The 26,785-nt window shown below is 44.2% G+C and overlaps 1 protein-coding gene across 2 annotated transcripts in view; it reads right to left on the reverse strand.

Moving 5' to 3' along the window:
- mop (myopic) overlaps positions 1 to 24,973 on the reverse strand; it is a 166,960-nt gene extending 141,987 nt beyond the window's left edge. For both annotated transcript variants that reach the window (XM_067104451.1, XM_067104450.1), the window contains exons 1-2: positions 24,815 to 24,973; positions 187 to 389 (exon numbers count right to left, since the gene is read on the reverse strand). In XM_067104451.1, coding sequence (XP_066960552.1) covers positions 187 to 389; positions 24,815 to 24,901 — 290 coding nt within the window. In that variant the 5' untranslated portion in view covers positions 24,902 to 24,973. The remainder of the gene's footprint in view (positions 1 to 186; positions 390 to 24,814) is intronic.
- Positions 24,974 to 26,785: the final 1,812 nt, after the last annotated feature.

Below are 26,785 nucleotides of genomic sequence, written 5' to 3' on the forward strand. Positions count from 1 at the left end.
TCAATGTAAGAAAAGAAACATGTACTGTACATTTTTGCAATTTCTTTGCCACTCACCCTCAGGATTTGTCTCTAGCATTTGAAAACATAAGGATTTTATAGCAAAATAAAACTTGCTTTCAAACATATCATCAAAGAACGGAATCATGTTGCTCTGTAGGCACACATACTAAGCTTTTCAACTCACCAATTAAATGTTATAGCCAGGGAAGAATTTTCTGTCAGAGGGAAACGTGAGAGTAAGAAATGCAGTTGGCAGTAGTAACGTTTCAAAGTTGAGCAACCAGTAAAATCTCTTGGAGCATGGATGGCTCCTGCACGCAGCCCTTCCAGCTCGTGAATTTCTGTGCTATAGTTGTCAGGGTCTTCATTGTAATGGTCACGAATGTACTGAAATGAAAAAAACTGAATTAATCAACATAAATATTGGGACTTTAGCAAGGAATTACATATGACAACTGTCCTTGCTTCACAAATATATTTCTTAAATAATACTGTAAAACTACCCAAGAGATTAGGCACTATCTCCCCATCTTGCTGGTCGAGCTTACTTTCAAAATCCTAAGCAGTGCAAAATTGGACACTTTATCGAAAAGGTTACTCCTTGTGAGCAATATGGTTCATAAAAATCGCTTTGGTCATTCCAGTGTACAAAATACTGCTCCACAATTTAGCGATCGATTGCACAATCAATTTAAAGCGAGTGTCGATTTTCAACTCCAGACTGGTGATGGTGGTGGGGGTCGGAAACGTGAGAGCCAGGTAAAGGAGACGGTTGCACAAATGGAGGGGATGGAATGGGATTGGAAGAAATTACAGGTGTGATTGCATCCAACTTAGTGGATGAATCCTGACTAAATAAAGCTTTACTAGATTCCTTAGCAATAGCTTTCATCTTCCCATCTCTAGCTACTTTCTGAGATGTGCATCTAAAGTCTTCCACTTCTTAATATCCCAGTCATTACACTCCTCACAATGTAAATCTACTGAACATGTTTGTCCCCTACATGGAACACAAACAGTGTGCGATCGTAAGATTCTCAGTTAGTCTAGTATTGCAGCTTTGCTACAATACCTAATGTTAGGACTACTAGTGCCCGACAACACAGAAACAAACTGAAGCTCTTCGCTATGATGTACCTTCTCTTACACCTGAAAGTGGGCAGGGCATGTCGCCATAACCATAACAAACTAGCGGACCTGCATTTTCAAAATTTTCAGCTGCCGGTTAAAAGAAACTAATAGCTATGTAATTACTGGTAAGGTACTTATATAAAACTGTGCTGTAATGGGTTTGGGCAAAAAAAATTAAAAACTTTGCTTTTTCGGTGTAAGATCATTTTAAAGATTGTATACTGGTAGCCCCTGCTTAGCAGCATCGGTAAATGGCGATCTAGTTTTACGACACTTGTCTAGTGACACCCTTAACTGGATTTTCGGTGCTGATCTCCAGTTAGAGGTGCTGATATCTGGTTAGCAGCACCGATACCAGGTTAACGGCACCGTTAAGTGGGTTATTAGTGCTATTATTTCCGATTTTCGGTTAGCAGCAATTTTTGGCTTGTAACGGAACCCCTGCCGTTATCCGGGGACTGCCTGTACAGGCAGTCCTCAGTTATCGGTGGGGGTTCCATTCTGGTGATGTGATGACAACCGAAAATCGCCACTAACCGAAAATCAGCGATTTCTGGGGCTTTTTCAGCGATTTTCGGGCTTATTGGTGCCGAACAGTGCAGATTTTCAGTTATCGGCGCCTCTGTTAGGTATGTATTGGTGCCAATACCCAATTATCGGCGCTGATAAGCGGAAATTGGCGATTTCTGGCACCGAATATTGCCGATTTTCGTCGCTAGACAAGCACCATAAAACCAGATCACCATTAACCGAGCTGGCTGCTAACTGGGGACTGCCTGTAATGGGTTTGGGCAAAATGAAAAAGAAATTGATACTCATTTTTATCCAGTAGTGTAATCTACCACACTGTGTTGTATACAAGAGAAAAACATGAGCCTGCTTTTTTTATTTTAGTGTATTTATGCAGTAAACAGTACTGTACATCATTTTGTTACAAATAATGGAAAATAAGCTCGCTAATTGTCTTTTGCATGAACATGACATTTTTCTAATAAAAAAAAGTTTTATATATAGCCTATTTACCAAGTAATTACATAGCTATTAGTTTCTATTAACCGGCAGCTAGAATTTTGAAATTTGAGGGAGTGCTGGGTGAGTGACCCCGCCCACTTTCAGGGTAAGAGAGGAACCAGTTTAGCAAACGAGCTCAATATGTTCATGCCTTCCAACCATGCAAGGGGAGAAGGGAGGGCTTTGATCATGTAAATACTTGGTAAGCATATATAAAACTTTGTTTTATTATAAAAATGAAGTTTTTATGATAAAACAAAGTTTTATGAATACTTACCTGGCAGTTATATATATAGCTTAATCCCTGTCGGAACCGGCAGATTTTTCAAAACTTCGCGGCAACCGCCAAAATGGTAGGTGTCCGATAGGTGGTTAACAACCCTTACAGGGTGGTAGTTGGAATCATTCCCGTTTTCAGTTCCTCAGATCATCTCTTGCCCGACCTGTCTCCTGAGGGGAGGAGGGTGGGATTTAAAATATATATATATAACTGCCAGGTAAGTATTCATAAAACTTTGTTTTATCATAAAAACTTCATTTTTACGAATAGAACTTACCTGGCAGTTATATATATATAGGTGATTCACACATTTGGAGGAGGGTGAAAGACAGCCAACATTGTTGGGAAACAACTAAAAGTCGTAGGTAAACACCTTGATTCCTTACCTGCTAAGGTAGCTGACTTCAAAGGTTCCTGCCTCTTGAGCCGCTTTCCTTAGGAGCGCCAGCCAGGTGAAGACCTGTTATACTGAAACAACTCAATCGAGTCTGTCAAACGGGGTGAGACCAACAACGTGACTAGACTTCTGTACTTCCTATTCCCTTCTATTACCTGTAACCTTACTCAATCTAACCACCTAACCTTGCAGACTAGATATACACCTATCTAGTTAGACTGGGGTTGCTGTTCCCACAAGGAAGCTTCCTCAGACAACCATAAAAACACCAGCCCAATTACAGGTATCCCAAACAAAAGCTAAGGTTGAGGGGGAGGCAGTCACTCCTTTACCCAATACCGAAGCTGTAGCTACATATGGGCCCAAGGTGTAACATTTCTCATAATCTACTCTTACCTCTCTGAGGTAATGAGAAGCGAAAACAGAGTCACTTCTCCAAAAGTGGCATCCATAATTTGTTTAACTGACATATTCTTTCTATAAGCCAGAGAAGTTGCAATGGCTCTTATTTCGTGAGCCTCACCTTCAACAAACCAAAGTTCTCCTCTTCACATAAAAGGTGAGCTTCTCTTATTGTCTCCTCAAAAGAATGATAACGCATTCTTGAGAGAGGGGCTTTTGAGATCCTTCACTGAACACCACAAGGAACTGGAAGAACCTCTTACGTCCTTTGTCCTAGAAATATAAGCTTTGAGGGCTCTAACTGGACAGAGTAGTCTCTCCTCCTCTTGGCCCACTAAATCAGTGAGGTTAGGAACCTCAAACGTCCCCGCCAGGGTTTGGAAGGGTTCTCATTCTTAGCAAGGAAGTCGAGCCTAATGCGCAAATTGCTCCATTACGATTGAAGCCTACTTGCTTCTGAATAGCCTGAATCTCGCTGACCCTTTTAGCTGTAGCAAGAGCGAGAAGGAAAGAGTTTTCTTCGTTACGTCTCTCAGGGTTGCTTTATGCAGATGGGTTCGAACTTCCTGCTGCACAAGAACTTCAAAACCACATCCAAATTCCAGGACGGGGTCTCAAAGTCTGCTTCTGTTGTTTGAAAGACTTTAAAAGGTCTCTCAAGTCTCTATCTTGAGACAAATCTATGCCTCTGTGCCTAAAGATTTGTGACAACAAGCTTCTGTATCCTTTTATGGTGGATACGGCCAGCTTAGAATCTTGCCTGAGGGACAAGAGAAAATCAGCTATTTGGCTCACAGAGGTAGTGGTTGAGGAAACCTTTATGCTGCTTACACCAAGATCTAAAGGTTTCCCACTTTGACTGGTAAACTCTCTGTGAAGAGACCCTCCTCGCTCTGGCGATAGCTCTTGCAGCTTGAGCTGAAAATCCTCTCGCTCTGACAAGCTTCTCGAATAGTCTGAATGCAGTCAGTTGATGACTACTAGATTGATAATCTTGAACGGAGGGAACGCATAAGTGTCTATCCCCGTCCAGTCCATCAAGAAGGCGTCCACTGCTATTGCTTCTCTGTCCGGGACTAGAGAGCAGTAGTTGGGGATTCTCTTGTTCTGGCTGGAGGCGAAGAGGTCTGATTGAAGGCCTCCCCATAACCTCCACAGTTTCTGGCAAACTTGAAGATTGAGAGTCCATTCCGTGGGCAGAACTTGCCCTCTTCTGCTGAGCATGTCTGCTCTTACATTCTTCTGCCCTGCACGAATCTCGCCAAGAGCTCCACTCTGTGGTCTTTTGTCCACAGAAGGAGCTCTCTTGCTGTTTCAGAAAGAGGTAAAGAATGAGTCCCTCCTTGTTTGCTGATACAGCCATCAATTCCTTCAACGTTGATGTGCCACTTCGTCTGTTCGAAGTCTGAGCCTGAAACTTCACCATCTCCCAGGAGGGCTCCCCAACATGGGTCTGGCGTGTCTGAATAACATTAGGTTGGGGTTCAGAGGAGAAGTGACTTCCCTTGAGGAAACTTGTCTCTTGGTTCACCGAGCCAGATCTTCTTTTATTTCCTTTGTTATTGGAAAGATGAAGAATCAGACATTTCTTCCTGTTCCAGTTGACTTTCAGGAAGCAGGCTTCTCATGTGAAGCCTTCCTGAGTTCACAAGCTGCTCCATGGGCGAGAGTCCCAACAGGCCTCATCCAACTGTTCGCAGAACAGGACTGAAGCGAGATATTTATTTTCTGAAGGCAGGGTTTATCCTTTGGGGAGGAAAAACCGAAAACCAAAGTTTATCCTCCTCCCCAAATAAGTTATCTCCTGAAAAAGCCAGTTGAGATTTTGGAAAATTCAACAAGGAGCCCAAATCCTGGGTAGAAGAAGGGTCTTGTGAAGGTCCTCACATATTTTCCTTTGACTAGAAAGCGGAATAAGCCAATCGTCGACATACAATGAAATGTTGACTCCCATCCAGATGTAACCATTTTGCCATTGGGGCAAGAACACATGAATACCTGTGGGGCTGTCGACAAACCGAAGCAAAGAGGGCTCCTGAACTGGTACACTTTACAGCTGGAGCCACAAACCTTAAAACTTCTCGAATCCTAATGAATTGGGACATGGGAGTAGGCATCTTTCATGTCTATCAAGATCATCCAATCTTCAGGCGAATGGATGCAAGGGACAGACTGGGACATCTCCATCTTGAACTTGGTTTCTGTACATACAAGTTCAAGGCACACATCCCAGAACTGGCTTCCAGCCAGATGCTTTGGGGGAATACAAACAGTTGATTGTAGAACCCGGAGATGAGGTGTCCTTGACTAAACTCGACTGCTTCTTTTACAAGGAGGCTGTCACTAACTGGGAGAAGGGCACAGAAAACTACCGGAGTTTGCAGTGAGCTGCATCAATAATACAGGCTTGCTGCTCAAGGGGGGTTTTTTTTTCCAGAAATGAGATCGAGTAGCCTTCTCTTAGAGCTTGGACAATCCAACTCTCTGCTCCTCTTGCTTCCCAACGCTCTAAAAAATGTAGGAGCCTTGCCCCCACAGGTGTGTGGAGGACTAGATCTCACTTATGTACAGGTGGTTTGTGAAGGACTTCTTGTGCTCTGGGGGTAGCTTGAGCATTTCCACGAGGTCTGGGGAAGCCTCTTTGTCTGCCTCTACCTGAAAGGGTTGGGGTTGAAGGAAGAAAACTTGTCCTATAGGAAAAGCCGGAACTCTCTAGGCCGTCGTTGATTATTGTGAGGAGGTCTCTGCATCGACTTCTGTTATTGTTGTAGATCAGTTTGCAATCTGTACTTTACAGTCAGGTGGGAAAAGTGGCCCTGGTGAAAAGGAGTGTGACTTCTGGGAGGTGAAACTCCCTTCATGGTGTATAGACGCAAACTCCCTTTTCTTGATAATACCCCATTGCAAAAAGGAGGATAACAAGAGCCATCTCTAATACCCTTATCCAGGTAAGAGACTCCCAAAAATACAAAGGCCTTCAGGGATATGAGGCACTCCTTCACTTCAGAGCAGAGCTCCTGCTGCCCAGTCGAGAAAGCTGAGCACTTTAGACTTTGATCAAATGCTTGATGAATTCCAGTCTGAGGGCGAGAACAAAATCTTGGCTGGTGAGCCGCCAACCATCTGGAGGAGTCCAACTAAACCGGGAGAAGTCTCCCTGGGAGGAGGCAGAGCGCTCCATGTAGAGCCTCTCCGATCGCGCTAAAAAGTTCCTCTTCTCTGCAACGGCAGCCTAGAGCGGAGGGCAAGAAAGGAGGCTCTTCCCTGCTCACCAAAGCCAGTTCTCCACTTCACGGAGACCTTCTTAGCTCAAGGACAGTACCATTTTGAGCAGTTTTGAAGGCATCGGGTTAGCCATTGTATGCGTCGGCCGGGATGCGGAGCTGCAGGAGAGAGTGATCAGGAAAAGTCACCAGCAGGAAATTGAGTAGGGAGGCATATGCCAACGGAGGGGAAGCAGGGTCCGCTACTTCCTCTGAAGAGATTGGCGACAGATCTGCAACGGGCTGGGGTACCAATGGGGCTTTCTGAATTAAGCCCAGGATGTCCAATTTAATTTGGATCGACTGAACAGAAGGATCCAAAACAGAGCACAACTGCCATGTAGGCGAGATGGGAACCGAGAAAGAAATGCTGAAACTGCGAAAATGGATGAAATGTCAGTTGGCAGGCGGAATTAGCAGCAGGTGCCAAGGAGCATCTTGCTGCAAGAGGGGAATGGGTTAACAGGGAGCGATGTTCGGGACCTGATGAGCACTTGAAGAGAGTTGACGGACCTTCGGGAGCCAAAGAGTGCTCAGCAAGCGCTCAGGAGGCGATGGATGCACAACAGATGAATGGGCTCGCGGGTGAAAGCAGAAGAAGCACCATGAACCACTGGAGAGAGTTCTTAGGCGCCACAGGCGACTTCTCCACCAGCGAAGATTCAGGAAAAGCAGATTGTACAGGTGCCACAGAACAGGAGTTGGGCGCATGGATGCTGGAAACAATTAGAGCATACAACCTATCTGGCAAGTCCTCCCACATGCAAAGATGCGCTTAGAAGTAGTTCTCGATGCCAAAGAGAGCACTTCAAGTAGCGTGTAGAAGAGAAGAACGTCCCACTAACACTGGCAGATCTGGAAGAAAGGTTCCAGACTGTCCCACATGCTACAGGAAGGAAGACGTTCTGGAGAAGCCTCTTTGCCTTCTTAATCGAACAGAGAGATGAGAAGCGTACCCAGCGCGATCTCTTCAGAGGATGAATTCGCCTTGCCATTGGCGCTAGGACTGGAGTCACTCTTGGAAATGCCGTTAGAGGACAGGCAGATCAATTCCATGGAGATGCCTTTCCAGTGGCACCTGTGGCCAACACAGGGTCAGCAACAGGTACAACTGAGGGCGACTGCCTGTGGGTAGAACCCACCGACCCTCCTTTGGGCTGCCAGTTTGGCTCTCCAGGTTTAGAGTTTGCCAGGGACAACAGCCTAGGAGACTTGGTGCGACAGACGCCACCTCCTCCAATAACACTTCACTGCTCACTTTTCACATTCACTTTGTCCGTAGGACTTTAACAGAAGCACCAATTTTTCTCCATCCTGTCAATGAGTAATCAAACTTGAAAGATTAATTCAAGGCTGTGTGAGGTCAGAATCAGGAATAAGAGGAGCCAGGGTGTGGGTAATTGGTACAGATTGAAAAATGGGATTAGGGAGGAACAAAGGATAAAGAATCCAGAATTATCAGACAAGATTTTGCAACACCTGACTAGTAGTCTTCATTACTACTAGCTCTGGCTGCTCTTTTCTTCTTTTATCCTGTCAATTTTATTAAGTGTTATTCAAGGTCTTCACTTTTTGGATACCAGAGACACACTCATTACAGGTCAATTCAGGAGGACATAGTTTGACCCCTGCAAAAATTACAGAGTAAGAGGGTCAAAACATACTTTAATCAGTCTCATATTGCAGCCTTTACTGCAATACCTAACACCCTACTTGAGGCCGGTCAGACATGCTGACAAATTAAGTCAAGAGATCAAATAATTGTCAAATTGGTAATACTAGCCTTCAAAAAAAAAAACCTGACACTAACTAATTGTGTGTCAATAAGGCTACCATAAAACCAGTACTTCTACCAATGATCCAAGATCAACAGAAGAGAATTTCAAAAAGCCCGCTGCTGCAATCCTGTAACCACAGCCATCACCGGCAAGAAACATGTCGGCCTGATTGCTAAGCTGGTTCCTCTCTTACCGAAAGTGGGTGGGGTCACTAAGCCTAGCAAAACAAAAGTAGTGCTACTGCGAATTTCAAAATTCTAGCTGCCAGTTAATAGAAACTAATAGCTATGTAATTGCTTGGTAAGTAGCTTATATAAAAAGGGCCACAAAGTCATTCGATCCTCTCATGTGACACCAATTTTTCCAGTACCTGTGTATTATCTTGAAAGAGGAAATGCATACAGTCCAAGTAGGACCAGTCCACCAGGCGTGTCTATGTATATATAGCCCTGGAGAGAGTAAGTGTCAACCTCTTCGTTTTCGCTGTGTGAAGAGATCTATGTCACAGGGCGTCCCAAAGTCCTGATGTGGCGTTCATTCTGTTGAGAGGACTTTTATTTCCTGCTCAGAATGTCTGCCCTCACATTTTTCTCCCCTTGGATAAAGTGGGTTACTAGTTTTACATTCTTCCTTTGCCCAAAGAAGAGGTTCTACTCTTGTTGTCTCATATAGAGACCTGGAGTGAAAACCCCCTTGTTTGCTGATGTGAATGGCAGCTGCCGTGTTGTGGTGTTGACCTGCACCTCTTTGTTCCCCACTGTGTTGAACTCCCTGAGAGCTAGAAGGATTGCAGTTAGTTCCTTCTTCAATTGATGTTTTAACTTCTCCTGCTCTCTGGTACAGGAGACCAGACTTATTATTTCCCTCGATGTTGCTCCCCATACTGAGTCGGCAGCGTCCGGATAACAACACTAGGTCTAAGTTTCCTCTAATATGAAGGGACCTCCACCGGAGTAGCGGGGGCGTTCCATCACTATAAATAAGGTCTTATTGGTTCGAAATGGGAGGATGCACTTGGTCTCCAGTTCTATTTCCTTGTCCCAGTTCGATTTAGATGAAACTGTAGGGCATAGAATTAACCTCTCAAATGGGAACCAAACCGTTCCAGCGAGGAAAGAGGTTCCCCAGCAGACTCATCTATTCCTTTGCCAAGCATGACTATCTCTTTATAAAGTTCTGAAATTTTCTTAAAGCTTGTCCTGTCTTTGCAATAAACAGAAAAGCCCGAAAATCCTGACTCTGAATCTTCATCCTAAGGTATAGAACCTCTTGGGATGGGATCAGCTGAATTTCTATCTGTTTATCAGTAGACCCTAGTTGTTCTTTGTTAGGCAGCAGTCTGCCAGTGCATCTTGCGTCCTGAAGCTAACTCCACGTCTTGGCAATATCTTGAAGCCTGGCGTCCTGGCGATCGGTGCCTTGCTTGGCGTCTTGGGGTTCATTGGCGGCAGCCGTCGCGATTGTTTCACTCCTAGATGCTTGACGCCACTGCGTCCAGCGTCTAGAGTTTCATTCACTACGTTCAGCGTTTTAAACTTCTGGACGTCTAGAAGCTTTAGTTGGACGTCTAATATCCTTCTTCTCTTTGCCTGGTTGTTACTCTTGCACCAGGGAAGACAAAGTCTGCTACATATTTTGTATTAAAGCTATATGCGGGGCTTCCTGCTGTTGGGGACAGGCTGGGGAAGCCTCAACTACGGCAATTATTTCCTCCTCATCGTCAATAATGGACCAGTGGAGGGTTCAGCAGGCAGTACCAATCCGAGGAGGAAGAGGAGGAGGATGTCTGAGGAAGGCAGCACAGTGTCCGCCCGCGCTCTTGCAGCCTGGTATCTTTGAACAGAGACTGTCGTTTGTTCTTAGTAGGAGAAGCTACCCTTGGGGCTGGAAGGGAAAGGAGAAGCTCGGGCTGCTCCAGTGGCTGCAATCTGTAGTCTATGAAGTCTTATCATGTAGCGTCCTCAATATTGGGTAACTTACTCGAGAGGTCGGCTCCAGAGCCAGGCGTCAGCCCTGTCTGTTAGGCGAAAACAGAGGGCAGAAAACTAGAAAACCTTTCTGGAGTAGACGAACTACCAGAAAATTCTTGGAAATTCAGGTGCATGGGGATGTGTCGCATTCTGGAGGTCCAATGAGGCCATCCAGTCATGCTGTCTGACCGCTGCTAGAACCAATTTTATCGTTTCCATAGCGACCTTTGTTGTGCACCAAAAAAGTTGAGTGCAATCCGTCTAGCACCAGTCCTCCTAACCCCCAAGCATTTGGGGATCAGGAATAACCGAATGTAGAATCCTGGGGAATTCGGATCCTGAACTCTCTGTCTGGTCTCCTTTTGCAACATCATAGACACTTGTTGCTGTAAAACCTTTGCCTTGGTTCTGTCGTTGCATTTGGCAGAAAGGTCGAATTGTCTGGTTACCAGAGGGGGCCTACTCAGGCTGGACAGTCTGCAGCTCCCTACACGCAGTCTGCAGGAGGAGAAGGCAGGTCCTCCTTCTTCCTGTGTAGAGCCTCTTTCTCTTTGCCATTCATCTACCCGCCCTAGAGGAACCTCTGTCCCGGAGGGCCCGACCACAAAGACTGAATACCTGAAACACAGTTACTCAGCCTTACTCTTTAGCGATGAAAGTCGTAGGTAGGACTTTTCTTGCTGTTTTAGATATTAAATCTTACGTGGTTTTCTGGGCCAAAGATTGAAGATTGAGAGTCCATTCCGTGGGCAGAACTTGCCTCTCTTCTGCTGAGCATGTCTGCTCTTACATTCTTCTGCCCCTGCACGAGATCTCGTCACAAGAGCTCCACTCTGTGGTCTTTTGTCCACAGAAGGAGCTCTCTTGCTGTTTTAAAGAGGTAAAGAATGAGTCCCTCCTTGTTTGCTGATATACGCAAGAGCCGTGGTGTTGTTGAATTCACTTCTATTACTTTCCCCGCGACAGATTCCTTTGAAGGCTTTTAAACCTAACCAGATGGCCATCAACTCTTTCCTGCTGATGTGCCATCCGATTTGTCCTCTTCCCAAGAGCCTGAAACTTCCTTGTTCTCCAGTGTTGCTCCCCATCCCGACTCAAGCATCTGAGAACAACACTAGGTCTGGGTTCTTTCTGCGTAGGGAGATTCCTTCCCCTAAGATCGACGGATCCAGCCACCAACTCAGATGCTTCTTGATCTCTGCTGGAATGTGGAAGGAAAATGAGTCCTCCTGATTCTTCCTGTCCCAGATTCTTGAAAGGAAGTGTTGCAGAGGTCTGAGGTGCAACCTTCCCAGAGAGACAAATTTCTCGAGCGAGGAGAGGGTGCCCAACAAACTCATCCACTCCCTCGCCGAGCACTTCTGCCTCTCCAGGAAATACTGAACCTTCTCGAGGCACTTGGTTTGCCTTTCTTGTGAGGGAGAAGCCCGAAAACGAGCTGAGTCCAGAACTATCCCCAAATAAAGAATCGTCTGACTCGGTTCGGTCTGAGACTTCTCCTTGTTGAAAATGAGACCCAGATCCTGAGCAATCATAAACGTCTTGTGTAAGTCCTCCAGACACCTGTTCTTCGACTGGGACCTTATCAGCCAGTCGTCTAGGTACAGGGATACTCTTATCCTCATGATGAAGCCATCCTGCCACATTTGACATTACTCTGGTGAACACTTGAGGAGCTGTGCTGAGGCGAAACAAAGAGCTTTGAACTGGAAGCATTTGTCCTGGATCACAAACCTTAAAAACTTCCTTGAAGTCGGGTGGATGGGAATATGAAAGTAAGCGTCCTGCAGGTCCAGGGATACCATCCAGTCCCTGGACGGACTGCTGCCAGCACAGACTGAGACGTCTCCATGGTAAACTTGGTCTTCTCCACAAATCCGTTCAATGTGCTGACATCCAGGACCGGTCTCCATCCACCCGAACTCTTGGGCACTAAAAACAGACGATTGTAGAACCCTGGGGATCCTAGTTCCAAAACTGGTTCTATCGCTCCTTTCTCCAACATCTGGTCTACTAGATTCAGGAGTGCCCCTCGTTTCAATGCGTTCGAGTACTGAGCCACTAGGGCTAGTGGCGTTGTTGAAAGTGGCGGTTTCCCCGTAAAGGGGATCTTTTACCCTTCCTTGATGACTGACTGAGAGACCAGGTGTCCGCCCCTCTTGCTTCCCAAGCCTGCCAAAAGTGACACAGCCTTGCTCCTACTGTTGTCTGGAGGACTTGTTTCTCAATTCCTAGAGCGTGTTCTAAACGTCCTTCTGTTAGTTCTACCCCTGTTTCTTGTCTTCTTCCTCTGAATTCAGTTCTAGAAGGAACTCTGCCCGAAAGGGCTGCTGAACTCTCTTTTCCTCCTTTTTGGCAGCTGGAGGAATTGCCGAAGAAACCTCCTAGCCGAGCGAGTAAGTAAATCTTGCGTAGCTTTATGTGCCAGAGTCTGAGAAATATCCTGACCAAGGACTCCGGAAACAAATGCTCCGAGAGGGGCGTAAAGGAGCTCTGCCTTCTGTGCGACTGTAGTAGATTTGGACGTGAAGGAACATAACAAAGCCCCTCTTCTTCAAAATCCCTGCAAAAAGAGAAGCCATCTCATTTACTCCATCCCTCAGAGCCTTATCCATACAGGCCATAATACTGGAAAGGTCTTCAATTCCTGTTGCCTGAATGGTTTCCATCTTCTTGGATAGAATTCCAACAGACCAGTCTAAAAAACTAAACACTTCAAAAGACCTAAAATTCCTTTAATGAGATGGTCTAGTTCCGTCATCGACCACATCACCTTAGCTGAGTTAAGGGCATGTCTTCTAGAAGAGTCTACTATACCAGAGAAGTCCCCTGGGAGGAGGCAGGTACTCCCAGGCCAAGAGCTTCTCCAGTGTCATACCACATGCCCGCCTTGAGCAAGCAAGCCTAGCTGGAGGAAACGAGAAGGAGGACTTTACTGCTTGTCTACGCTCCTTAAGCCAGTTATCAATCCTGGTCAGAGCCTTCTTTGCAGAAATGGAAAGTTTCATTTTAATAAAGGCTGACTGCTTCCTCGATTTCTTCCTGTTAAACTGGGACTGAGGAGAACGAGAGCAGCAGGCTTAAACTCCTCCCCATACAGCTCCAAAAGAGAGCGAGAAAGAACCTTATAGTCATCAGCCGCATTAGAAGGTTTATCTTCGTCCCTCTGAAACGTCTTCCAAATCATGCATTCCTTCCAACTCTGTCTCTTTCTCTTCTTGCTGTATTGCGCCCGGGAGGACGACGATCGCCGAAAGCGCCCCTGGCGGCGAGAGCTGGTTGCGTCCTGACAAACCGCCCTAGAAGAGTCCTGATGTCGAGCTGGATGCGTCCTGGTATCGAGCTGGGCGTCCTGGCGTCGAGCATTGGATACGTCCTGGCGCCGAGAATTGGATGCGTCCTGGCGTCGAGAGGAGGATGCGTCCTGGCGTCGAGGGAATTCACTGCGTTCTTTCCTTCCTGGGGAACCGAAGTCGTAATCTTGCTGAACAAAGGAAGAATGTTCCCGGTAGAGGAAGAAAATTCCTGTCGTTTATAGCGTGGAGAGGAGAAGAGTCGAGCCTCAGGAGAAGAACCCTGAGGTTTTGCTTGGGAGAAAAGAGAAGATTCTTATGTTCCAAGCCAGAAGTGCGCCACTTGTTGACTCGAATGGGAGAGGGATCCAGTTCTCTCTTATCCCTAGAAGAAACTTCAGCAGGGGACTCCCTTCTAGATCTCTTCACTGGTAACTTGGAGTCCTTACGTCTGACCGACTGGGGGGGAGGACGACTAAAGGCCTGAACAAGAGAAGCCAATTGGCCTTGCATGACGGTCATAAAGGATTTAGCCGCAGCAGCTGCATCTTGAGGTTCCGAGGGAGAAGGTTGTCGAGTCAAGCTGGGAGAAAGAGAAGGATTCCTCGAGAATTCTCCGGAAGCAGAAAGAAGAGAACTCTCCCTCCTCCGTACAACGAGAGGAGAACATTCCGAAAAAGGTCTTGACCTTTTTGCTGGAGAGACGTTCGGTCGTCGTCGGAAGCAAAAGATTCAGGCTAGCCTACTCCACGCACCCGAAAGGAGAGCGAGTCACGAGGTTGATCCTCTTGCTGCAACCATCTTCTTTTGGTCGGTCTCGAATCCTCATACTGCCATCTCGTCTAGGAGAGGGGCTAGGAGAAGACGCAAGCCCTTCCGACACGCCTTTCCTGTGGCGGTCATAAGCAGCCTGGGAAAAGCAACAGGACTGCTTGAGGCGACGGCTGACCGAGGATACGTCCCTCTCACCCCCTTACGATCGTCGACGTACCTTCTCCCTTGGTCCTGGGAGCTTGGTAGAGGTCTAGATCTAGGGGGCATGACAGGTCGATCAGTCGCCACCTCCACTGCACTAGCACAAACACTATCACAAACTTCACTTGTACTCTTACCTTTCTTCAAGGCTTCAAGTTGATCCTTTAATTCTTTCATCTCAGCCGCCATCCTGGCGAACTGAGGGTCCATAACAGCAGATACAGTTCCTGTAGAAGGAGCGGGGTTACCACCTCGGGAGAAGGATCTACTTCTAAGGGTGATTTAGGAATAGAAGGGTTAAAAGAAATGTCTAGGCTAACATCACTCACAGACCTAGATTTAGATTTAGAAGCCCTCCTTAACTTATCCATCTCTAATTTACGCACATAAGCGTTTCATTTCCATCCATTTCTTTTCATCCAAATCCTCGCATTCTTTACATCTTTTATCCAAGGCACACTCAAAACCCCTGCACCTAAACAAACAGTGTGAGGGTCCACCGAAGCTTTCGGCAACCTAACCTTGCATTCCTCATTCACACATACTCGAAAAAAACTTAGGATCAGACATCTTATCCAAGAACAGTCAAAAGAATAAATCAAAACAAGCCACAAAAGCGATTGCCAATCCAAAGGTCAATATCGTCACCAATAAAAGGCCCAAACACAGCGACCTAGGGAAGCGGCGAAAAACCCGACGGAGAACCAACAACGATGTTGTCAGTCCAACCGGCAGAGATGATCTGAGGAACTGAAAACGGGAATGATTCCAACTACCACCCTGTAAGGGTTGTTAACCACCTATCGGACACCTACCATTCGGTGGTTGCCGCGAGTTTTGAAAAATCTGCCGGTTCGACAGGGATTAAGCTATATATATATAACTGCCAGGTAAGTTCTATTCGTAAAAATGTCATTTATATATAAGCTACTTACCAAGTAATTACATAGCTGAATCCCACATCATAGGAGGTGGGATGCATGGGTTATCTATCCTAATACATTAAAATAAGTAAAGTAAAAGAAATAGAATTATTGCTAGCATTAGTTAAAATTGCTTGCTGGTTCCTTACCTGTTGAGAGAGCTGCTACAGGAAAGTACTGTCTCTGAATGGTACTCATCTCAACTCATAGCGACGTGGCGGTGTAGCCAGGAGTCTCCTGCTACGTAGCAGGATTCCTTTGTTGCAAAGGGTGTCCAACTGCACACACAGAATAAAGTCACCCCTGCCCTGGGCACAGTACCAGAAAAACACAACCAGAGAATAAATAAAAATCAAACCACAATCGCCTATAGATAAACATTACGGCATACCATTAGCCAACCATTGTGGATAAAAACTGGTGAGCACTCCAAACACCAAGTACCCCCAGGCTCCCCTACGACTCGATACCATGAATCAAGGCGAAAAAACAGGAAGGATGAAGGAAGCTTCCTACACTCCTTCTCCCAACACCATACCAGCAATCGAATTAGGACCCAAGGCACTGCAATTTTCATAGACAGTTTCAATGTCACATACATAATGAGCTGCAAACACCAATTTCCATTTCCAAAACATTGTTTGTATAATAGATGCAATAGACAAATTATGCCTAAAATCCAGGGATGTGGCAACTGCCCTCACTTCATGCGCTTTGACTTTCACTATGGGTAACATTTTTCGAAAGAGGGCGAGAAGGACCTTAACTGAGCACCAAAGGTTGCTTGATGGGCCACAGATCTTGTCCGTTCTCAGTAAATAGTATCTTAATGCCCTTACAAGGCAAAGGGTTCTCTCCACTTCCTCCGGACCTAAGACATCTATTAAACTCTTAATAACCAATGAGTGAGGCCAGGGGTTGGCAGGGGACTCATTCTTAGCTAAGAATCCTAAGGTAAATGAGCAGATTGCATTACCTTGAGAGAATCCAACCTTTTTATCCAAAGCGTGGAGTTCACTGACTCTCTTGGCAGTCGCCAATGCTACTAGGAACAGAGTTTTCCTAGTAAGGTCGCTTAAGGAGAGAGATTGCAAAGGTTCAAAACATGGTTCCAACAGCCACTTCAGTACCACGTCTAAATTCCAGGCTACTAGCCTATCTTCTTTTTGCTTGGTCGTATCAAAAGACTTGATAAGATCAGAAAGGCCCTTATTAGAGAGATCTAAACCCCTATGTCTAAATACACTGTCTAAAAACAGAGCTCAACATTGCTTTGTAGCATTTAACGGCTGAGGTGGAAAGGTTCCTGGTAGACTTCAAATATAGAAGGAAATCACCGATTTCCGTTATAGATGTCTTAGAAGACGAGATGTTGTTTCTCTGCACCATTCACGGAAGACTGTCCACTTGGCTTGGTAAACTTAGCTCAAGGAAAGTTGTCTACAACCAGCAATAGCGTCTGCAACTGCGTTTGAAAATCCTTTCGTTCGCACCAATCTGTCGACAGTCTGAATGTGGTCAGAGCCAGAGTGGATAGTCCTTGATGGAACCTTCTGAAATGTGGCTGTCTGAGTAGACTGGGTTTTTGAGGCAATAGTCTCGGAAAAATCCACGAGAAGCTCCAGCAAGTCCGGGAACCATTCTCAGGCTGGCCAGAATGGGGCTACTAACATCATCTTTACATTTCGATGATTTCGGAACTTGTTTAATACTTCTCTCACCATCTTGAATGGGGGAAAGGAGTAAAGATCCATGTTCGACCAATCCAAAAGCATCGCGTCTGTCGCCCAAGCTTGTGATCTGGCGTTAGCAAACAATACAAGGGGAGATGGTCATTTTTTGCAGTCGTAAACAGATCTAGAATCAGTCTTCCCCACAGCTTTCACAACTCTATGCAAACTAGAGGGTCTAGAGTCCACTCCATGGGGAGAACTTGTTTTCGACGGCTGAGTTTGTCTGCTAAAATATTGCATTTCCCTTGAATGAATCTGGTTAGGATCTGGGTTCGATTCTGATCTGCCCAAATGAGAAGGGCTCTCGCTACTTGGCAAAGGGAGAAAGAATGAGTTCCCCCTTGTTTCCTTACATAAGATAGAGCCGTGGTGTTGTCCGAGTGGACGGACACTCTTTCCGGACACCTCCGATGCAAACGCTTATAATCCCCAGTGAATTGCCGTCAATTCCTTCACGCTGATGCGCCACTTCATCTGTTCCGAAGTCCGAGAAGTTTTCAGCCCTCTCCCAAGAAGTGACAGCTCTCCTTGAAAAAGAAGCAGTCAAGCTAGTCAAGGACACCTACTCTCCGGGGTTCTACAATCGACTGTTTGTAGTTCCCAAAGCCTCAGGGGGCTGGAGGCCAGTCCTGGATGTAAGTGCCCTGAACTTGTACGTACAGAAAACCAAATTCAAGAAGGAGACATCCCAGTCCATACTTGCATCTATTCATCTGGAAGATTGGATGATCTTGATAGGCATGAAAGACGCCTACTTCCAAGTCCCAATTCATCGGGATTCGAGAAGTTTTTAAGGTTAGTGTTCCAGCGTAAAGTGCACCAGTCAGAGCCCTTTGCTTCGGTCTGTCAACAGCCCCACAGGTATTCACGCGTGTCCTCACCCCAATGGCAAAATGGTTATATCTGATGGGAGTCGTTTCGTTGTATCTTGACGATAGGCTTATTCGCTCCCAGTTGAAGGAGAAATGTGCAGAGGACCTTCACAAGACCCTTCTCACCCAGGATCTGGGCCTCTTGTTAAGTTTCCAAAAATCTCAACTGACTCCTTCTCAGGAGATAGCTTATTTGGGGAGAGGATAAACTCTCAGAGTATTTGGGTTTTTCCCTCACCCCAAAGGATAAACTCCTGCCTACAGAAGATAAACAGATTTCTCGCCCTTCAGTCCTGTTCTGCGAACAGCTGGATGAACCTGTTGGGGACTCTCTCGTCCATGGAGCAGTTCGTGTCCCTAGGAAGGCTTCACATGAGAAACTTAGTTTTCTGAAAGTCAACTGGAACAGGAAGAAACACCAGGATTCTTTTGTTTTTCCAATAACAAAGGAAATAAAAGAAGATCTGACTTGGTGGAATTCAAGGGACAAGCTTTCTCAGTGTTAGGTATTGCAGTAAAGGCTGCAATACAAGAATAACTAAAGCCTGTTATGACCCTCATTCTCTCTGTATTTCTTGCAGGGGTCAGATATGTTCCCCTGATTTGACCTGTAATGAATGTGTCTCTTGGGATCCTAAAATGTGGACGTCGCCTTCTCTTAGAACTTGGACAATCCAACTCTCCACTCCTCTTGCTTCCCAACGCTTCCAAAAGTGGAGGAGCCTTGCCCCACAGGTGTGCAGACTAGATCCTCACTTACGTGCGGGTGGTTTGTAGGAGGGCTTCTTGATAGCTCTGGGGGTGAAACTGGCATTTCCACGAGGTCTGGGGAAGCCTCTTTGTCTGCCTCTACCCCAAAAGGGCTGAGGTTGAACAGGAGAAACTGTCCTAGAGGGAAAGGCAGGAGACCCTCTAGGCCGTCTCGTTGATTGTGTGAGGAGGTCCTGCGTAGACTTCTGTTGCAGATCAGCCGCAACCTGTAGCGCAGTCGATTGAGGGAAAAGGTGCTTCTTGTCCAGCGGCAAGAAGAGGAGTGTGGACTTCTGGGAGGGAGTAACTCCCTTCATGGTTTATGAACACCAAAGCTCCCTCTTCTTGAGGATACCCATTGCAAAAAGGGAGGATAATTCAAATGACCCATCTCTAATACCCTTATCCAGGCAAGAGATGACTCCCAAAAAATCCGAAGAAAAGTCTTCAGGGATATGAGGGCACTCCTTCACTTTACGAGCAAGAGCTCCTACTGCCCAGTCAAGAAAGCTGAACACTTCCAAGACTTCGAATAATTGCTTGATAAGGTGGTCCAATTCCGAGGATGAGAACAAAATCTTGGCTGCATTGAACACAGACCGCCTGGAGGAGTCAACTAAACCAGAGAAGTCTCCCTGGGAGGAGGCAGGCGCTCCCATGGATGGAGCCTCTCCGGTCGCCTACGAAAGATATCTTCTCTGCGACAACCTAGACGGAGGGCAAGAAAAGGAGGCTCTTCCCTGATCCCTCTTGCTCGAGAGCCAGTTCTCCACCTCATGAAGAGCTTTCTCAGCTGAAGAGGACATTACCATTTTAGGAAGTCTTGAAGAAGTCGTCTGATTATCCATCATGTACATCAAAGTCGAAGATGCTGGTGCTGCAGGAGAAAAGTAATCAGGAAAAGTCACCAGTAGAAAACTGAGTAAAGAGGTATACGCTGACGAAGAGGTAACAGGGTCTGCTTCTTCCTCATCCTCCGAAGAGAATGGCGACAGATCCGCAACGGGCTGGGGTACCTATGGGAATTTCTGAATTAAGCACAGGATAATATCCAATTTGTGCTGGATCGACTGAACAGAGGGTGCAACTGTCGCAGCAGGAGCAGGTAGAACCGAAGCAGACATGGGCGCTGATAAAAAAAAAAAACGTATGAAATCAGGCGCTTGGAAGTGGAATTAGCCTCGGGAGCCAAAGAAGCATCTTGCTGCAAAAGGGGAACAGATGCCAATGGGCACTCAGGAGTCGGTGGGCACGTGGGAGCCGATGGGTGCTCGGGACCAGATGAGCGCTCTGGAGCCGACGGTGCTTGGGAACCAAAGAATGCTCGGCAAAGAGGCGCTCAAGAGATGATGGATGCACAAAAGATGAAGGGTGCTCGGAGGGAGCCACATCAGAAGCAGCACCATGAACCACTGGAGAAGGAAGTTCTGGCGTCACTGGGCGCCTTGACGCCAAAGACGACTTCTTCACCAACGAAGATTCAGGTAAAGCAGATTGTACAGGCGCTACAAGAACAGGAGTTGGGCGCATGGGCGCTGTAGAGTGTTCCGACATCACTATCGCTTTCGGCAAGTCCTCCGAAGCAAAAGATGTGCGCTTAGAAGAAGACGAAGTTCTCGATGCCGAAGAGCGCTTCCGAGAAGTAGCGTGCTTAGAAAGTTGAACTTATGCCACTAACACTGGTTGACCCTGGGAGAAAGGTTCCGGACTGTCCCAGAAGCTACAGGAAGGAAGATGTTCAGGAGAAGCCTCTTTAACCTTCTTAACAGGAACTGCAGAAGGTTGAGAAGTATCCGCAGTGCGTCTCTTCAGAGGACAAGATTCGCCTTGCCATTGGCGCCTAGGATTGGAGTCACTGCTGGAAATACTAGATGAAAGACGATCCACTTCCATAGAGACAGCCTTCCAGCGGCGCTCTGTCGTAACCTGGTAATCGGTAACAGGTACGACTGAGGGGGTGACTGCCTGTGGGCAGATCCCACTGACTTCCTTTGGGCTGCTAGTTTGGCTCCTCCCAGGTTTATGGGAGTTTGCCAGGGACCTTGGCCTAGAAGAATCGACACTAACACTTCATTATCACCTTTCACATTCACTGTGTCCAGTAGGACTTTAACAGAAGCACCAATTTTCTCCCTCGTGTCAACGAGTAACCCAAACTCAAGGTTAATTCTCGATTCAAACTGGTAATGACGGGGCCAGGGTGCAGAGTAACTGGTACAGATTGAGACATGGAATCAGGTGGAGCAAAGGATAAAGAATCAGAATTATCAGACAAAGATTTTGCTGACACCTGACTAGCTAAAGTCTTCTTACTACTAGTTCTAGCCGCAGCTTTTCTCTTTTTATTACTGTCTAATTTCGTCAAATGACTATTCAAGGTATTCCACATTTTAGGATCCCAAGAGACACATTCATTACAGCTCAAATCAGGGGAACATATCTGACCCCTGCAAGAGGTGCAGAGAGAATGAGGGTCATAACAGGCTTTAGTCAGTCTCGTATTGCAGCCTTTACTGCAATACCTGACACTTTGAGAGCCCGAGTCGGACATACTGACAAGTCAAGTCAAAGAAAATCCAAATAATTGTCAAAATCAGTAATACTAGTCTTCAGAGAAAAACTGACACTAAGTAATTGTGCCGAAAAGGCTACCATAAAGTGAATATTTCACCAATGCTCCAAGATCAACAGAGAAGAGAAATTTCAAAAAACCGCTGCTGCCAATCACTGTAACCACAGCCATCAGCCGGCAGAAACACATTGAGCTCGTTTGCTAAGCTGGTTCCTCTCTTACCCCAAAAGTGGGCGGGGTCACTCGCCTAGCCAAAACAAAAGTAGCGCTACCACGAATTTCAAAATTCTAGCTGCCAGTTAATGGAAACTAATAGCTACGTAATTACTTGGTAAGTAGCTTATATAAAACAGTATATTCACAAGTCATTAGACCATGATTCACACAGTCTGGGTAGTTGTGAGCAATGCACGTGATAATGGAAACACTAGTGCAGGAGCATGCCCAAGAAGGCTTTCCTATAAAATGGGACCATCCAATGTGCAAGCATCACCTAAGATACCCAGGCTGCTGTCCATACTGTTAGCATCCAATCAAAATACAGTAGCTCACCACAATAACGGACCGTGCTATATCGTACTGTACTTACGGATATATCAGTGCAAAGCGAAGATATCGATTTGAGGGTTTTTGCCTCCAGATCGAGCACAGAACTAATTTCATTCATTTTTATTTATTATTTTACTCAAATATTTTCCATGTTCAATGTACAGCTAGGTAAAATTTATTATTGTTACTGTTTCTTTATTAATTTACAATGCTTTCAACTCTAAAAATTATGCTAAAGCTTTTACTGTCCTGCAGTTTATACTAAAAATAAGGCTATTATCTTACTTTGCGGGTACTGTATTTGTTAATATAAATATACCCTTTATAGCAAAAAAGGACTTTGGGTGTTTTCAGATGATGGTTTGGGGTGTATTTCTGTTTGAAATATTAAATTGTTTTAGTATGATAATTTAAGGTATAATTTCATCTGAACTATTAAATTATGCAGTGAAGTGTTAAAATAGGCAGTTATAAGCATTTTAGTTTAAGGGGTGCAGGGTATAAATATACTTTATAGCAAAAACATGCATTCACATATATATACAATATAGTATTGGAGTTTCTTTTTATATCAGTGTAGGCTTGGACACTTATCTGTTACCTCAGTGAGCTACTGTACTCAAATACTCAGAGCGTTAGATAGCTGATGGTACATCAACTATCTCTCTTGTATAGACCTATAGGTAAAGAACCCTTTGATCCCAACCAATTCCTGCATATCAAGAAAAATCCTCAGAACAGAAGAAGTTGATACATCATCCGGACCTGGACTGTTCTCATAATTGTGGACACTACTGCTTGATGCCATAAGTAGAACCCCAAACCAAGATCCTAGGCAGACTGAAAACAATCTGGGCCATTATCCAGAAGCAGGTTGCAACTGAGACACAAAAATGACTACGACTATTGTTCTAGTATCCCTGACTACTGATCAACCACTACACACCAAAACAACAGATATAATTTCAAGCTTCACATCAAGTCCAGAATGATGACAGTACAGAAAAAAGACACATCTTGACTTTATGACAGCTGGGAAAAGTGGCAGTACCTCACCACTTGCCTACCACCAATTTACAAGCTTTTCACCAAGCTTCCCTGAATATTTTCAGCTCATGCTAGGAATAATCCTATACAAAAGGGTGCTGGGTTGCAATTTCATAACAGCGAACTAAGCTTAGGCCTACATTTGTTAAAGTGCTAATAAAATTAACTGTTATTAATTTACTAGCAGCCCATAACTACTTAAGGAATTTTTGTAATGGTTTCTGTTACTACTCAGTAACAGTAACAACTTTTCTTCTAAAGGATATACCATCATAAATGCAAAGCTACCATGATATTTGTTGCATAAAGATACTTTACTTTGTTTGTTTATATAAGGGATGAATAAGCTTCAAGTTGTAGTTCAGTCTCATGAGCTGCCTTGTCTCTCTTCACTGTAACAACAACAACGACAACATTTGCCAAAGCCAAAAGTTTTGTCAAATGTTTGTTACTTAACAATCAGGTGATTCCTTTCATTTTGTCTACTGGTTGGTGTTACTAATATAGAATTTAGAATCCATAGTTGGTATCTTTACCTCCATTTAAACCTTAAACTTTGAGGTTCTTGCAGCAACTGTTGAGTTTTTTAACACAAACATTACTTCACCACTATGAAAATAGTAAAATCACATTGATCATTAGGTTGATCATCCAAATGAAAATTGGGTACATTACTTAGTGTATGTTTGAGGCATTTTAGCAAAACCAGAGTAACTATATGCTATTTTCGTTTACATTATCAGGTTCAATGGTTCCAGTAAAACTTAATATACCACTGATAACTGAATTTAGAACCGAAATAAACTTTTCCCAAATTTTTTCATGCTTCAAATAATTTGATAGTAGGCCTACATACTACAGACATATATTTGATAGCAACTGAAGATTGGTTAGATTAAAGAGGGTGGGTTACTATGGAACAGGCAAAGCTCCTCCAGCCAGGTTAAGACCCACCACCTTAAGTTAGGTTAGACAGCTTAGTTAGCATACATCTCTAGTTTGCTCAATGACTTGAGGCAACTAGGTCAGGTTAAGGGGGGAGGGAGACAAGGCCACCTGGCAGGTCAAGATCCAGCACCCTATGTTACCTTAGGCATCTCTGTATCTCACTAATATGTTCCCCCTTATCTAACAGACTCCAAAAGCATTCGGGTCGTTTCAGCCGTAAGTCGTTTCGGCCGTAAGCACATTTACGTGCAAAATGGGCACCGTGTTTAGTACCAGCCCCTTGGGGATGTACATAAAACATGAAGTAATAATGGTAAATACCATACACATAACGGCAAATACCATAACCATAACGTCTTACATTGTTTTGGATGTTACCGCCGAAAGTGACTTACGGCCGAAACGACCAGGCCCGCTGCAAAAAACCGTTTTTCATTAGGAGCCCCATTACTGTTGGAGAAAACTATCTGAAAACAACTTTCTTATTCAAATCGATTATGGACATCTTTTAAAATTCTACCAAATAATCCACAGGGTATTAAACACTCGTCATTTCCCCGAGCAAAAATAAACAGGCTGAGGATTCATTACCCTTCGTGTACGGTGTCCTAAGTTGGACTATACCTATATTTAGGTCACAAACGTTAATTATACCACTCAGAGCCAGCGCTTGCTTAAATCATTCTGCCAAATTAACAATGCAGAAAGTTCCTCTGAGTGACATCTCCGTTTTCCAGCAAGAGGAACAGTAATCTAGATTGCTCGAGTAACTTCAGTAGAAGTAGGCTACGCTACGCTGAGCTTGCCTAAGTTTGGACCTCGGGTTTGGTATACTCGTTTATTTCAATAAATGGGAAGCACAATCATCTTTTTCACTGTCAACATGATGTATACGATCTTAGGCTTCGCTAAGCTTACCTGTCTAAGTTTTGGACCAAATTCGACGTTTTCTGCACTTGGTTTAAGCTCAAAGCTTAGCATAGGCAGTCTCGGTACTGCCTCCATTTTTTCAATGTCAACAAGTTCCAAGATTGTGAGACCAAGACATCTCAAAACAGCAATAAAGAACAATATTCGCTGATCATAGAATCTTTATATGCAATAACCACACATAATCAATTATTTTTAATTATAACAGGCCATTTTAATCAAAATAATATATGGCTTCTTTAATTTCTGAACACTTTTGTTTTTTATTTTGAGTAAAAGACGTTTCTTGACAGTCAGGTGACTACACAAACGTCAGAAATTCAATTAATTTTTGCTTTGTCATGTCCCCTTAAGAACTTCATTAATATTCAATGTATTATCATTCAGAGGTAATATAACTATTGATAATAAAAAACCTTTATCGTCAACTACAGGATCGTTCTTTCTTTAATTATGTTTTAATTGTTTCTAAATAATATTCCATAAAGATATATTTTTCTAAAATAACAAATAAGGGAATGACATTTAACTAATAGTTGGCCGTGTTTTTGCTTGTTTATAGACAATTGTGTTAAACAAGAAATGATTAGTTATTAATAGCCACCACAATCATACAAGAAAATTACTAATTTATGGTACTTTGACACTAGATCATTATGCAAAACAGTAGCCTATAAACTATGATCTCATATACTAGAAATTTTTAAATGAAAATCTTCAAGCTGGGAATTTTTATGCCCTCCAATCTTTAATAAATACACTATCAGTTACCATGTAATATAAAAGATATGACATAGGGTACATGTTTTTTCATGTAAAAGATAACTCTGAAGATAAACTGACCAATATAGAAAACATAATGAAGGACTGAAAGAGTTGGAGTAGCATAAAAAAACTGAAACCAAACGAATATCAAACAGAATATTTGTTAATAGGAAAAAGACAAAAAAGAGAATAATATTGAGACAGTAAAAGCAATTAATACAGAAGTGCAAATAGTAAATATAGTAAGGAATTCAAAAGAACTTATTGATAAAATATCTATGTATGACAAATTATTTATCAAACAATCAAATTATACTGGCAGTGCAAGCTGTCGGTTGTGGCCACGCCTCAAACCTCGCAGCAAAATAAACAGAGAATATTTAACCGTGAGGGCTGAATTGTGACTACAGCTGAAAAGTTGCATTGCCAAAACTTGGAGTCCTCTGTAGGTCTAGTTTTATATAAACACTATAAAACATAAGAATAGCTTTGGGCTTTTATATTGAGATTTGGTTTCTCAGTTTATTAAAGTTATTGTGTTACAAACAAAGTTAATTTCTTTAAATGCTGATGCTTTTCACAGAAAAAAACATCCTGGATTTCTTTTGTCATTTTTACCCAATGGCAAAATAGCTGTCTGGGAGATTAGAAAAAATCGAAACATTGTAAAAAATCTCCTGTTTGAATAGGATGAACTATCTGTGAGGAACTTTGACCATCCGTGATTGAAAAGGGTTTGTGGTTCCGCAATGTCAAAAGCAGCATACTAAATACTCATCCTTGACTTGAGGTAGGCGATCGGAGAGGTAGCAACACTTTTTGTTCTCATATTTTCCATTAGAACGAAAAGCGTGGCGCCAATCGTAAAAACGACACTAATCCAGCTCCAGCCCCACACGCTAGAGTACGAGGGTATGGTGAAAATAGGACACTAATTAGCAACTAAGAAAAATAGCCCTCATTAATAAATGTGTAACCGTGGCATAAGGCTGCTACACACAACAGAAAAAGTGTCATAGACACACCTTCGGCCACTTATTGCATGCATATCATAAACAGGAGAAAAACATGTCAACGACTTTGAGTGGGAAACGAATAAATAAGGACTACCAATAAGTCGTTAACTTGTGTACAGCCTGTTTGTGACGAGTGCACATTAAGTTACTGACGCGCTTATACTTAACTATATAATCA

This window comes from Macrobrachium rosenbergii, chromosome 5 (assembly GCF_040412425.1).
Source record: "Macrobrachium rosenbergii isolate ZJJX-2024 chromosome 5, ASM4041242v1, whole genome shotgun sequence".
NCBI lineage: Eukaryota > Metazoa > Arthropoda > Malacostraca > Decapoda > Palaemonidae > Macrobrachium > Macrobrachium rosenbergii.